The sequence below is a fragment of the Salvia hispanica genome, chromosome 4, assembly GCF_023119035.1.
Source record: "Salvia hispanica cultivar TCC Black 2014 chromosome 4, UniMelb_Shisp_WGS_1.0, whole genome shotgun sequence".
NCBI lineage: Eukaryota > Viridiplantae > Streptophyta > Magnoliopsida > Lamiales > Lamiaceae > Salvia > Salvia hispanica.
This window is the reverse complement of record NC_062968.1, coordinates 54331950-54346933: the sequence shown is the minus strand read 5'-3', so window position 1 is coordinate 54346933 and position 14984 is coordinate 54331950. Positions and strand designations below refer to the sequence as shown.

Below are 14984 nucleotides of genomic sequence, written 5' to 3'. Positions count from 1 at the left end.
TTTAATTTTACTTGTATTTTTCAGACGATAGCACGTGCAGTGGGCGATTCGTACTATGATCGGAGCGGATTTCAGGAAACGGATATGCTCAACAATTTGCCAAAAAACTGTACTATCACTGTCAATGAAGCTACTTTTGGGGAAAAAGTGTGGCACGTGAATTACACGCACGCGTATCTGACTATGCATGCAAAGGATGCAAAAGAGAGGATCACAACCAGCTGGAAGATGTGGTTTGACGGTTTAGCTGACTAACCGACTTAGAGGTTGAATTAGGAACTAGTATAAAAAATTTAGTTGAAACAGTTTTACATTTAATTATTTAATGAATTAATGCAATTTACAACTCTCTCTCTCTCTGTGTGTGCCTTAAATCGTTCACTGTAGGCTATGTCCGGTAAATTTCCCATACTATTACAACCGTCGTCTTCTTCGAAGTGCGAGTTGTGACATCCATTTTTTTCCTACAACTCTCCAATTTCCAGATTTTTCAGCCCCTTCAGCTCATAACACTCGACAATATACTCTGCTACGGTGAAATTTTAGGAAGAAATATTGATATATTTTGAAAATTATAAAAAAATTGAAGAAGATAAATATAAAGAAAAAACTTTTTGGAACCCTCACTTCCGCCTATTTATACAACATCGCCAGCTGTGAACTCGTCTCCGTCTCCTTAAGTATAATTCTACTTCCCCTTTGTATCTAAATACACATTGAAACCACTACACACGCTTATGATACACTCATCCTTCATGTCCGATATTGAGGACGTGGACCCAGTAAGTTTTTAAATTTCTTCCGTATGTCCAATAAGAACAATTAGTTAACTAATTTAACTTGCACTCTTTTAAAAACCGGATTGGACAATTTGACGTCTTTAGTCACGAACAAGTAGGCTGACTTGTCCAGTTTAGCCCTAAAATTGTACCATACCGATAGCTACATCACTTCACTAATTTTGTCGATTTCTAAAACATTTCGCAGAAGGACAACCTGACTTATAGAGGTCTACGAATTTACGATGCGATGATTGGATGAGTTGCTGCGAATCGGAATGGGAAATGCTAAAAATGTACGTATTATTAAATTATAGTAACTTTTGGATTAAATAAATTCTAATTTCTATTTGATCGTATTAGTTTATATTTTCTCTATAGGCATTATTGTTTGGCACTTCGGCAGGTGGACTAGCCACAATTTTACATTGTGATAGGTTTCAAGCCTTGTTTTAGAATACAACTAGGGTGAAATGCGTATCGGATTCGGGGATTTTTATACACGGGTAAAGACTATCTAAACTAATTACCCAATTATCAATATTAATTTATTAGAGTATAAAATTGTAAACTATGTCGTTGATTAATTTTATTTGGCTCACCAGAGAGCATTTTCTGGGCGCTGATGTCAGAGAAAGCCTATTCTTTGGTGTGGTATCATATCATGTATGTAGTCTTCTTATTTCATTTTACTTTGTTATATAATCTAGTACACATTTCATTTTACTTTGTTATATAATCTAGTACATATTGTTAAGACGTATATTCATATATTAATTCATCATTTTTGCTATGTGTATGTATAGGGTTTGGCAAATACGTTACCCACACCATGCACTTCTAAATATAGTCCTACTCTGGTAAAAATAGCTCCTCATTACTTTTTCAGATATTATAATTATGTATTCCCCATAATCATTATTTGTATTTGTAGTGTTTTTTTCTGAAAATTTTGATGAGTGACTTACTATGCCAGGTTTTAGCTGCCACTCAAACTCCAGGACAGGCAGGTAAAAGTTGGTTTCAAGGCACTGCAGATGCTGTGGAGGCAATTCCACTGGCTTTTTGAGGTACGAGTATGCTTCTTGACGATTATGTATCTAGAGTTTGTTTCGGATGGAAAGATGACCAGCTCCATTCAACATACCTGCAAAATGTATGGTATTTATATGAAGAATTCAATGCACTGCAGGATCCAAGAAGTAAAGATATCGAAGATGTTCTCATTCTATCTGGTGATCACTTGTACAGGATGGACTACATGGACTTTGTTCAGGTAAACTAAAGTAAAAACATGTAGCGCAACGTCAATATTATTTCAAGCATTAACATGGCATAAGATGGTGTTTTTTGCAGTCTACCGCCAGAGTTGGGCAGATATTACTTTATCGTGTTTACCTATCGATGAAAGGTATAACATTTTTTCCGCAACGTTACACTTACTAACAGTTTTCAAGCTAACTATAAGTAGATGCTAAGCATTACGTTCCTGTTAGCATGTTTCAGTTTCAGAAGTAATCGATTTCCATGGCCAAGCATCCTTGCATTTTGCATTTGTTTACACAGATATAAGTCCACATCAGTAACTGTCGACTTTGGTGTTTTCTTGTGCACAAATACAAGTATTTCATGAAATTCAACTCTTTTCATGATAGGTGTGCCTCAGATTTTGGTTTGATGAAGATTGACAATAAAGGAAGAGTCCTTTCATTCAGTGAAAAACCGAGGGGAAATGAGTTGAAAGGAATGGTAATTTTAGTTACATATACTTTGTCCTTTTCTAAGTTATGGATGGAAGCAATTACAGTGGTAAATTTCAGGCAGTAGACACAACAGTTCTTGGACTCTCGCAAGAAGAGGCGGAGAAGAAGCCTTATATAGCTTCAATGGGAGTTTATGTCTTTAAGGACATACTTCTCATTCTTTTAAGGTAAGGATAAAACTCACTTGAATACAATTATCTGTGTTATCAAATATGTCAAGGCTTAGTTTAGTGCTGTCTGCTGTTCCGTTTCTTAAGACAGTGTTTCCCAACTGCGAATGACTTTGGTTCAGAAATAATCCCTGCATCAGCTAAAGAGTTCCATATTCAGGTCCTCTAAAGATTCCTTCACTAACACACAATTAGTACTTCAAGAATACAATTTCACCATTACATGTGTCTGCAGGCTTATCTATTTAACGACTACTGGGAAGATATCGGGACAATACGTTCCTTTTTTGAAGCAAACCTAGCCCTTACAGAACATGTAAGTTTCCTGAAGTGCAAAGTTTTTCTCTATAAAGATGTCATCATCACTTAAGCTCTCGTAGATGATCGACATGGATGAACGATGTATAACTTAATATTGATGTTTTTCTCTTGCAATGTTTTGTCAATTCAGCCACCAAGATTCAGCTTCTATGATGCTACAAAGCCAATCTACACATCTAGAAGAAACTTGCCACCATCAAAGATAGATGACAGCAAGGTTTCACACTTTTTGCATGACCGGGAGTCTTAAAATTGCACACCACACCACTTTCAAAAGCCACTCCAAGGAGATTCTACTCTGTATCAACATCTATTTTTGTTTTGCAGATTGTTGATTCTATAGTTTCACATGGTAGTTTCTTGACAAGTTGCTTAGTCGAGCACAGTGTTGTTGGTATCCGTTCACGAATAAACTCCAATTGCCATCTACAGGTTAGATCTTACCTGTTTCAGAGTTCGGTAATTTTGTCCACATAAAGTGTTTGCTAAGCTTGGTGGTTATTGCAGGATACAGTGATGCTCGGGGCTGACTTCTACGAAACTGATTCAGAGATTGCCTATGCTTTATCAACGGGAAAAGTACCTGTAGGAATTGGAGAGAATACAAGAATCAAGTACAGACAGTTTGATTTATGAGTAAATCCTCAAAAATTCTTTCACATTATTTCATTCTCACATTTCTCCATTTGCAGAGAATGCATCATTGACAAGAATGCTCAAATTGGTAAGAACGTCGTCATTGAAAATTCAGAGGTAAGTTTCTCTCAGAATGCTTACCAGCAGTGTATTCTCATATCATTCATTTCAAACTTCATTCAATAATTGTATTGGTTATCGTATTGGTAATCAAATTATATGAGCATGAGATTATATAATTAGTGAAAGTCTTTTAATCTTATGTTTTATTCATAACAAACATTTTAGACAGTAAAGAATATGCAGATTAATTAAGGAGTAATTACAAAATGTGCACTTCAAGTTTACCTATTCAACACATTTTGTGTAAGGTGAAGCAAATCGCTTCTTGATTAACAGGTGCTTCTTGATTTAGCTGACTACCAAACTTAGAGGTTGAATTAGAAACTACTCCTCTGTCCCCCAAATATTGTTCTACTTCGACCCGACACGAGCTTTATCTAATAATGTGTGATGACCAAACCAATTGTCTGCCAATTCCAATGCCATTAATTTATGTCAACCTATATTATATGTAGAGAAAAGATATGCTGCACAACCAATTTAAGCGTCTGTGAGAGCGCCTCATTCCCACGTCGGCCATTTGCTGAGTGTCTCTTTCCTTGATCTACGTCAGCACATATCTTTTTTCCTGTCTCTGAAAGTATTTATTTTCCTCAAATATATTCATCTATTCATTTATTCTCTCTAGGTTTTACAAATTGAGCCGCTCTATTCATCATCTTCCTTTTCACATTGATTTTCGGAATTCTATCATATTTTTTGCGTCCATGCCACAAATTTAAAAACATAAAAGCATGAAACTGGAATAAACCACAAAAACCATTTGCACAAATTCATACAAAATTTTAAAAATAGAATAAGAATCAAATTCTAATTTGACAAAAAATTGTTGTCAATTCATTAATTTGATGCTTTCATCTTCAAACTCATACTAGTACTAATAATCTCCAAGCCACATAAACTTAGGAAGTCGCGTATCCAAAAATGTTTGCACAAACTAGTGGATATCTTTCATCTTTATACTTGTAGGAGTATATTAATAGAGAACAAATTTAGGGAAATTATTTGTACAGTCCGAAGCAACGAGGAAGTGTGTTGAAGCTGTTGTGCAAAATCATTTGCAACAAATCGAAACCTAGCAAGAGAAGAGTCCGAAGAAAAAACATTGATGCTCCGGGGAAATCCAAAGCCCTAAATGAACGAGAAAGATGAAATCTAGTAAGGCTATATGTGAAGAATAAGAAGACCGGTAGGAAGAATCAATCTATTGGAATTCGAATACCCGCTATTTTCGACATAATTAGGGAGACATGACGGATGTAGTTATTGAAAAAATAAATACTTGGGTACCAAGTATTCCAACACCTGATCGGCTATATTCGATACTCAATGAAGTGCAACTCACTTAATTTTTTCAATCATTTAATGAATTAAACTTGATAATCGATATAAAAAATTCTTTTTAAAATGAAATATAATTTTACATGGTCTTTATCCAAGTCGTTCGAAATTGAATTAATTCAACATTATTTGAAATTAATTATGTCAGATGGGATAAGATTTATAAGTTAAAATTAAATATAAATTATAGTATATAATATAATAAAATACTCCGTATTAAATCATTTTAAATCGAAATCGAAATTGAAATCGAAATGAAAATGAAAATGAAAATGAAAAGCAATGAAATCGAAATCCAGATATCAAAGATAGGTGTTTCATGGATGATATGGTGTGCTGATGTGATGGCCCAGATAAAAGAATTGGATAATTGGATATGCTATTATTCTTGAGCATATCTTCTTTCAAATATTAACATGATTCCAAGTATATGCTCTCGTTTAAAAATAATAGCCAATTCCCCTTTTTCCCCACTCCCACATTTAAAAATAAAAAATATATTATCAACTCATTTAATCAACGTGGCTTATCTGTGATGGGCTGCAAACACTTAATAATTCAAATAAAATAACTACTACCCCAATTTATTTGTCTCACTTACCGTAGCCCTCTTTTATTAGTAGTAATTTTTATTTCAATTGCAGGCTCCAGACATAAGTTTATTTAATCAGATTACTAGTATTCAAAGACCTTCAAAGTAAGTCAATATTAAGAACTAATTAAGTCAAGTAATGCTCCAATATTTATAGTACTTCTGAATATTCATTTCAGAGTATTATACTACTTACACTTCTTTTGAAGTGGAGTAATTATATATCTCACAATAAGCGTTAACAAATTAACATGACATACACATGTGAAAACCGTGATGGTAGTAGTCTAGCCACTAAATTCATGGAAAATATCGCAAATGTCCCACTTCTTTTCTTTACCAGAATAATTCATGAATTTTCGTAATTTAATTCGTATAATATTAATGTACTATACATATACTGATATACACATAAAAAAAATGACAGTTAACTTTAATCTCAAGACCTGAACTGCGGCCTTTCGCCACAATCAAACTGATATTCAGACCTCTCTCTCTTTCTCTCTTTCTCTCTCTCTCACACACAACACAGACATGGCTTGCTCTGCTCAATTCTTGCTTCTTCTGCTTCCTCTCATTCTACTCATTTCGAAAGCCACCTCCCTTCCCCACACTCCCACCTTGCCAAAAGCTGCAATCTTTCCCGTTTCCAAAGATCCCTCAACTCTTCAATACGTAGCTCATCTTTCCATGGGAGAAAATCTCGATTCAGCCAATCTCGTGCTTGACCTAAACGGCCCTTCTCTTTGGATGGCCTCCGAGCTCAAATCAGCTTCCCAGTCTCACCAGCCCTGCTCGCTCAAGTGCTCCATGGCTAAGTCAATTAAAGGCGGTGGAGCAGAGTACAACTCCAAAGGTTGTACCTTGCTGGCAGAGAATTCAATTTCAAGAACTTCCACATCTGGAGATCTGACTGAGGATGTGTTAGCTATGGAGTTCTGGGATGGGATTGGGCCTTCTTCATTTGCCAAGACTGAGAAATTCTTGTTTTTATCCTCTCCAAACTTGCTGCTCAAGGGCTTGGCTCATGGTGCTAGAGGCATGCTAGGGTTGGGAGACTCAAGAATCTCACTCCCATCACAATTCTCCACTACTTTTGGATTCTTTGAGAGGAGATTCTCAGTGTGTCTGTCCCCTCAAAAAGGTGCGGTCTTCCTCGGTGGGAGCCCCCAAATCTCAAGCTCAATGTTGTTCACACCTCTAATCTCCAAGAAAGGTGAAGGCTTTTATTACATTGATGTCAGTTCAATCAAGGTTTCTGGCAAGAAACTCCCTTTGCTGCAAAAAGGGATTCTTGGTGCCAAGATTAGTACCATTGCTCCTTACACTACATTTGAGAGCAAGATTTATGCTGCATTTGTTGAGTCCTATGTTAGTGCTGCAATCTCCATGAATCTGAGTTTAGTGCCACCCGTGGCTCCATTTGAAGTGTGTTTTGGTTTATCACATATGGAGAATGTTCCGATTGTTGATCTTGTTCTGCAAAGTGAGTTGGTGAAGTGGAGGATTCATGGGGAGAATTCAATGGTGGTGGTGAATGATGAAGTGATGTGTTTGGGATTCTTGGATGGTGGTCCGAATCCTAGGGAGTCAATTGTTGTTGGTGGCTATCAGATTGAGGATCATCTGCTTGAGTTCAACTTGGGAAACTCCATGCTTGGATTTGCTTCCTTGTTGAAGGGAGAGAAGAAGTGCTCTGATTTTGAAGCATCTTCTATGGATAGGGAGATTTTTTGATGCTTTGTTTAGGAGAGGGAACTCATTTTTGGTTTAATTCTCGATTAGTATAGTTGTGGGATTGTAGTTCTAATCTTGTGAGGTTTTCTATTTTACATTTATAGGTTTCCTTCTTTTGTGTGATGTAACAAGCATTCTTGATGTAGTATGATAACTACTACTCCATTAAGAGTTGTGGAGTAGATGAAATTATGTCTATTAATGGATAGGGAGATCTAGAATTTTGTTATATGAAATGGGATCATAATCACAAGTATGTGAATTATGTCATTATTTGACATTAAATGTGTCAAGAAATAGTAAAAGATAATGATCCTAAATATAGTACACAGAAGATGATGTTAAGATACAAAAACCAATGGCAGATTCAAGCGGAGTCGGGGATTAATGTTAGTTGATCGATCCCATCGCACTCTTTATGCCTTCTAACGCCGTCGTCGACCTACCAAGTTGGTGAATGATAAGGAGCAGTTAGAAGGCTCCTTTTGTTTAAATGTGATATTCAAGAAGCATGAGTCATTTTTAAAGGTGAAAAGTTATATTATGGGAGCAACGCAAGAATTGCGTGCCATTTTTCCACTTAAAATCCTAACAAATATGTATCAACAAAATACTGATCCACACCAAAACTTCTATCTTCCAAAATCTTGAAAAAAATATGTTGTAGGTCCGATCATCTTCACCCCCAACTCTAATTTAGATAATAAAACATGTCTTCAGCCGATGGTCCTCCCACAAATCTCAGCCTTGTCCGAATGGTAAAAGCGCGTCATCTTTTTGGCTTGAGCGTTTTGTACCGCGTAAAAACAGTTAGCTAAGTTATATATTTAGTGCAGGTGGCGGCCGAGGCTGTGGGGACGTTCGTGTTGATGTTCTGCATTAGTGGGATAATCGGAAACCTGAATTCGATGGGGATTCAAACCGGGCTTTTGGAATATGCAGCGACCGCAGGTCTTACTGTGGTGGTGATCGTCTTCTCGATAGGCCCCATTTCCGGGGCTCATATCAACCCTGCAGTCACAATCGCCTTTGCAACGGCCGGCCCCTTCCCTTGGTCTAAGGTTAACACGAACGTCACTTGTCCCACATCGGTTGTGTAAGACAACAGATGTTAGGTTTAATTATAATACCAAATGAACTTTCTCTCTCTTTATTCGGACAGTCTGCTTTTTTGGGATGAGTTCTCTTGTTTTGGTATGTAACATGATAAAATAAGACTAAAATATCATAAGAATAACTAATTTGATGTATAATGTTTGTGTGTTTTAAGGTTCCATTGTATGTTATTGCACAAGTAGGGGGGTCGGTTCTGGCGACGTACGCAGGGCAGTTCGTGTACGACATCAAGCCGGAGCTGATGCTGACGACGCCAGCCCGTCGGGGGTGGATCGACGCCTTCTTGGTGGAGCTCGTCGCGACGTTCATCGTGCTCTTCATGACTACATCGTTGTTCAACGAATTGCAATCGGTAAGACCAACATTGTCATTTTTTTTGTTTGGGATTTTGTCCTAATTAGCAAGCCATTTATGCAGCTCAAATATGTGTCTGGATTTGTTGCTGGAGGGGCTATATGTTTGGGAGTCCTTGTCTCGGGGTATAACATATTTAAATCAAATAGTCGGAAAAATCATGAAGTTTGGTCAGTATAAAAAATTTGGACTAATTTATTGCGTAGGCCCGTCTCAGGAGGATCAATGAACCCGGCAAGATCACTAGGACCAGCACTTGTTACATGGAGATTTGATAGATTGTGGGTATATCTTGTAGCCCCGACGGTCGGAGCCATAGCCGGTGTTGTTTTTTATCGAGCCTTGCGCCTCCAAGGCTGGTCTTGCGACATCATCCAAGGCACCCATCCCTCATTGCAGTAGGGTGTGTCACTCCAGTTATAGTGATGTAGTAGTACAGAAATTCAAATGCATTGCTTGGCTTTTTTCACTTCTCTATATTCATCAAGATTGCAAATGTAATGTCACAATATATGTTGTCTAGGCTTGATAAAAGTTAGTAGGAGTTCGGTTGCCAAGTTACTATTTAGATTGTTCGTTGGCATACTTTTTTAAGGTTAAATTGAGTACCTTTATTCTAAATCCGATAACTTAGAATCGTCGGTTTTGAAATCAAGTTCATACTAATCGATTCCCCTTGAGTTATATACACTCCCTAGTTACTTGTTTGTGGCGTGACAATGTCAATGATAGAAAATAATTGAACGAATAGAGTGGTGCTAAATGGTCACATTATGGCTACCCACACAAGGTTATATAAGTAGAAGTTAATGGACGAACTAAAAGGACTTATATACCCTTGACCTTATCTTTTGTTTTTTAAACTTAAGTTGTAGGAGTACACTAATTACTAGTCTTAAAATCATTAAATTTACTATAAGAGTCTATTCTTTTTCTTTCTAGGTCGATGGGGACATAGGGTTTTATATATGTGGAGTAATTATTTTTGGTTCTTTTATCTTGTCGTTTTTTATTTTTTTTCCTACATCACTTAGGTATATACTTATTTACATATTTAACATGTTCGATATAATTAAAATCGTAGTTATTTACTATCGATAGTTTATTGTTCATCGGGTATCTTAGACAATAGGCAGAATCTGATTCCTTAAAATGTGTTTGTTTTTGTGAATGAAAGCGGCAAATGTTTGGAATAATTCATGATAACAAACACTAGGTCCAAAAGGTTGGAGAAAATTTAGATTATTCTGAAATGACAGCCCAGCCCAATAAAAAACTTTTCAAAAATTTGTATGCCGTGATGATCCTAGTCGAATATTTTTTTCCCACGAAAAAAAAAATGAGTGTTTTACAAAGTTAAATAGAAAACTAAAATAAAATTAAAAAATAAATAAAAATAAATTATATTAAAAAGATTAAACATTTAGTACTGTTTGTCTTAAAGGAAAATTATTCAAGTACATTGAGAGTTGAGACCACTAAAATGAGAATATAACTCAATTATACTAAAACAAAGACGAAGGAGTCATATTTAGTTAAGCCTTGAGGAAATATGTATAATTGCATATAAAAAAAATCAAAGTATACTAGTATAGCTGGTATATATAGTTTTACTATTTATGTTGAAAACAGTAACATGGTATTTGTATTTAAAAAATTAGTAGTGTGTATGGTAGTATGTCTCTGTTTCAAATACTATGCAGTATTATCCAATATCGATTGAGGAGTACAATATTTATGATGTTTATAGATCAAATATGTTCTCTCATATTTGTTCAGAGTAATTTGCAAAATTCTAGTAGTATTTTGAAATTGGGCTCTTCTGTTAATAATGTGGCAAACAAGATTTATTATATGTACTTCAATATCAATCAATAGACAAAATCACGTTTTGCAGAAGTAATTTAAGTATGAAGAAATATTTTAAGTAGATTATACTCCCTCTTATTAAAGTGAGTTATAATTAAGAAATTTTGTTAGAAGTTACGTGTACATAGTTTCAAAGTAAATTTCTACGTTATCCCCCTCCCTTCACCCAAAAATATAACAGTGGACAAATTACCAAGAAAATCATGTTTTTCTATGTGTTAAAACACATCAAAATTCAAAAGGATGACGAACAACGTGGTGGTAGTAAATGCATAACTTTAAAACTATAGATAATTAAAATATAATTGTGATCCAATCAAACGGATATATAGTTACTCCATCTCATTGAGTTGGAAAATATGGTGGCAAAATACTTTTTGAAGAATAAAAAAATGATTGTCTCCTACTCCATAACTTAGGTACTAGTATAGTTTAGTAAAAAAAAATCCCATCTCTTATGATCAAATAACTTTTTACTAATATTTTAAGTGGGGTGTCGCAATATTGATGTTGAGTGTGTAAATTAATTATATCTGTTGTAGGGACAAAGAAAGGGACTAATAAACTCTTCCTTGAAAAAAATAAGAGAAATCAAGAGTATTTTTTTATTGAACTATATTCTACTCCTAGTTTACTATATTAAAATTTGTTTGAGAATTCGTGAGACTTATAACACTTCTTAATAGAATTAATATATTTGAAAAAATATGTTGTTCATGTGTAACATAAAATATAACTGGAATATTTCATATGTCAATTCACCTATTTCATTAAGGAATTACACCTTTATTCCAATAATACGTAGATATTCTTCAAATGCTATTCCACGTAAAATAAAGAGTTGCACTTGCACACTTCATTTTCTTTATCAAATTTCCATCTTCCTAGTAGAATATTTTCCACTAATTAATTATTCTAAATGAATATATCATTGGTCATGCGCCATGGGCCATTCATGACTCCACTTCCATAAGAATATTATTGATACAGATTATTACGTCATAGTTTTTTTCTCTTTTCTTCTAATCAAAATTAATAAGTTGTCACGACTCACTAATTAAAACAAAATTAAGAAAGTTGATCAGTTATAAAATTTAGAACTTAATTTATTATCTCGCTTTAATCATACGATGAGATCACTGATGTATGTGTGTATTTTATAAATAAATAAATTTTTTCGTAATAAATATTTTAAAATCTAATACTATCGTGGAACGTTCAAGCCAATGATATTCGAATCTAATTGTTGAGCTGAGTCATATCCTACAAAACCACGCAAAATTTAACTTAGACATTGACACATAAATATTCTAATGGTCCAAACCTCCAATGACTATGGGAACATCTCAAACCAACCACCAAGATAAATTATTAAAAAAACATGTGATTTCATTTTCCAATTCATCAATTAAAGCTCGTCATTTTTTTTGGGCTCGAGTGTCATGTAATTTTTACTCTATATAGGAATAAATTATTTATTATACTCCTACTATATATCAATGAACTAATTGCTCCTCTTGACTTGAGGTTAGTTATATATAGAAATAAATTTTGTATTGTGATGTCACTTTTTCTAGTCGTATTATATATAAAGATTACATATAAGATTAGATAAAAGAAATTTTTTAAAAAAATATCCATAATTTAGTGAAGGCTTGCTCCATTATTGGGACTTGGGAGGCCATGGATAGGTCAATGGATAATGTGTGGTATACATTTATAGAAAGTGACAAGATAAGTTGTGGTGGTAATCTCAATCGTGATTGTGCTTCACTATTTTCGTTTTAAAAAAAAAATTAAGATTTTTTTTGGGGCAACTAGATTTTTCTATGTTTATCAAGATGGTTTAATTTGGAGTTAATTTGTTTGGCCGTGTTTTTTAAATTGATCCAACGTCGAATTAACTTAGCTTAGATTTTTCCAATATTTGTTTCAACGCAATTAATTGTTTGTTGTACTTTGTCTTTGTGTTATTTACGAAATGCTACATTTTTTTCACTTTATTATAACGTCAACTTTTCTACATATACTCTATGATACATTATTTAGATTTGGACCTGGAATTGGAATACAATTGAACATAAATAAAATCACTAAATTTAAATTTAAGTAAAATATCCAACAGAGTTTGACACGGTACATAAGTATATAATTAAATGTTAATGAAATTGCAATGTGTAGATGTCCAACTATCTAATGCTAGCTTAAGACCAAAATGTAAAATTATATATTCATAAGCATATTTTAAACCCAAAAAATCTCGTAGACTCGTCGTTATATATTCATATTGGTCTTTTTCTTTACGAAAAATACAGCTACCTATACCATAACTATTTCATTTATTATGTCACATTTAGACCAAGAGAATTAAAGTTTTAGGCAATAAATGTTGCTTTTTCCCACTACCACACCAATAATAAGTGAAGGGCCACCATATTCCAATTGAATGGAAAAAACATATAGATAGTCTTGTTTTTTATTTAATTTTCTGTAAAGATAGTGTTTTTTATTTTTGATAATTTTTTTCTTTTATAAAATATGTCTCATTTTCTTTTAGTAATATTAACATTATCTTTTTATGTTATTTACGTTTGTATCAATTTTATATTAAAACTTATAATTAAATTAATACTACTAACTACCAAGATAATTGATACTAGCATATGAGACATTAAAATAAAGCAATTAAAGATCTAAGAGATAAATATGAATCTTAATTTGCTGACAAGGCAATTAGAAACTGCGGGCCACTACAAAAACTGTGGGCGTCAAAATCAACACTTATTAATTATTTATAATAGAATTATCTCGTATTTTTCCCACTAAAGTCGTCAACTTTTTATTTTTTTAAAAAATATTAATAATTGTTCTTCCTATGATAAATAAAAAATATAACAACATCATACTCACAAAACTTTGATTTATTATCATATAAATACAGCATCTTTTGGTAACACAGTTGAGAGTGATGGTATAGGAAAGAAACAATAAACAGAAGGCGTGTTATAAATTTGGGGGTTAATTAAGCCATTCAATCAACTGATCTGTGGGATTATTTCGCTATTAACGATAATATTTTCAAACAATGTTTGATTTTCAGACACGCTGAGGTGCGGTCGTCCACACCATGGGCCCCAATTTAGGACTTAAGTGAAATTATTTGGACCTAATCAAAATTGAAACAATTGTATGGACTTGTTAGAGATTCAGATGATATTGTATATATAGAGTGATAGAGCTATTTACGAGTTTGCGCGGTTCAACTCTATTTTGCTACTATTTAAAAAGAATCGATAAAGAAAACCTGAAAATGAGTTTATAGTTACTCGATACAACAATTTGATTGCAGACATAATCGATGAAGTATAATCTTTTCAAATAAAATAAAAAAGATGTTACTTCATTATATATGATGTTTTATTCGTAATGGGGTTTGTATGCTATTTAATTAATCAAAATTTTTAGTTGTTCTTTATTGTTCTATTTTTATCTCAATATATGTTGGTTTGGTATATATATTTTTTATTTAAAAGGAATAGATAATAGTTCTCTATTTATTCCATAGTAGCTCAGTTTTTAACCTACTTAAATAGAGGGAAACATTTTATCAACTTAATTGCGGTGTACAAGGTGGGTCGAACAAATTATGATGATGTCACATTTACTTTTCACAGAGAGAATGTAAGCATCTTTATTTAAGACTCTATTTGTAGTTGTTCTGTTACTCAATAATCTTTCGTCTAGAAAGTTAATAATATACTTTAGTAAAAAATAAAATGATATGGCCAAGAAATAAAATGATATGGCCAAGATTTAGTTTAAATTTGGTTCTATCGAATCGGAGCCGTCCATCTCTGTTATTCCATTTGTCCACGAATAGAAGTTGTTATTCATTTTTACTATAAATGGTATATAGGACATATATTCATTTACTATAAGTGATACATAGGCCCATATTCTATTTACTATAAATAATATATAGACCCCACATTGTATTAGCCCATTCAATTCATATTTTATTTAAAAATTATTCCCTCCGTCCGCGAATAAGAGTCCCGTTTTCCATTTTAGTCAGTCTGCGAATAGGAGTCTCGGTTCACTTTTACCATAAGTGGTAATAGGGTCCCACATTCCACTAACTCATTTCACTCACAATTCATTTAACATTAATATATACAAGTGA

General features: G+C 33.7%; 2 protein-coding genes and 1 pseudogene across 3 annotated transcripts; all 3 read left to right on the top strand.

Annotated features, from left to right (window-relative positions):
• Nucleotides 1-1352: 1352 nt before the first annotated feature.
• Nucleotides 1353-3855, top strand: LOC125221406 (annotated as a pseudogene).
• A 2307-nt stretch (nt 3856-6162) lies between these two features.
• Nucleotides 6163-7693, top strand: LOC125218965 (probable aspartic proteinase GIP2). The gene has a single exon (XM_048120793.1). It carries the CDS (start codon nt 6260-6262, stop codon nt 7460-7462), a length of 1203 nt encoding a protein of 400 aa, XP_047976750.1. The 5' UTR covers nt 6163-6259; the 3' UTR covers nt 7463-7693.
• A 392-nt stretch (nt 7694-8085) lies between these two features.
• Nucleotides 8086-9500, top strand: LOC125218006 (probable aquaporin NIP7-1). 2 transcript variants are annotated; one of them, XM_048119597.1, is made up of 5 exons: nt 8086-8220; nt 8299-8523; nt 8733-8930; nt 8996-9057; nt 9139-9500. In XM_048119597.1, exons 1-5 carry the CDS (start codon nt 8173-8175, stop codon nt 9332-9334), a joined length of 729 nt encoding a protein of 242 aa, XP_047975554.1. In that variant the 5' UTR covers nt 8086-8172; the 3' UTR covers nt 9335-9500. The 2 variants fall into 2 exon arrangements, with proteins under 2 accessions (XP_047975554.1, XP_047975555.1); XM_048119598.1 differs by lacking the exon at nt 8996-9057 and having other exon boundaries at nt 9139-9228.
• The last annotated feature ends 5484 nt before the right edge of the window (nt 9501-14984 follow it).

Excerpts from the sequence above, each read along its gene's own strand:
- LOC125218965 (XM_048120793.1), top strand. The coding sequence starts at position 6,260 with ATGGCTTGCTCTGCTCAATTCTTGCTTCTTCTGCTTCCTCTCATTCTA.
- LOC125218006 (XM_048119597.1), top strand. The coding sequence starts at position 8,173 with ATGTCTTCAGCCGATGGTCCTCCCACAAATCTCAGCCTTGTCCGAATG. Across the intron at positions 8,221-8,298 it reads ATCTCAGCCTTGTCCGAATG|GTGGCGGCCGAGGCTGTGGG; the intron begins GTAAAAGCGCGT and ends TATTTAGTGCAG. Across the intron at positions 9,058-9,138 it reads TTGGGAGTCCTTGTCTCGGG|GCCCGTCTCAGGAGGATCAA; the intron begins GTATAACATATT and ends TTTATTGCGTAG.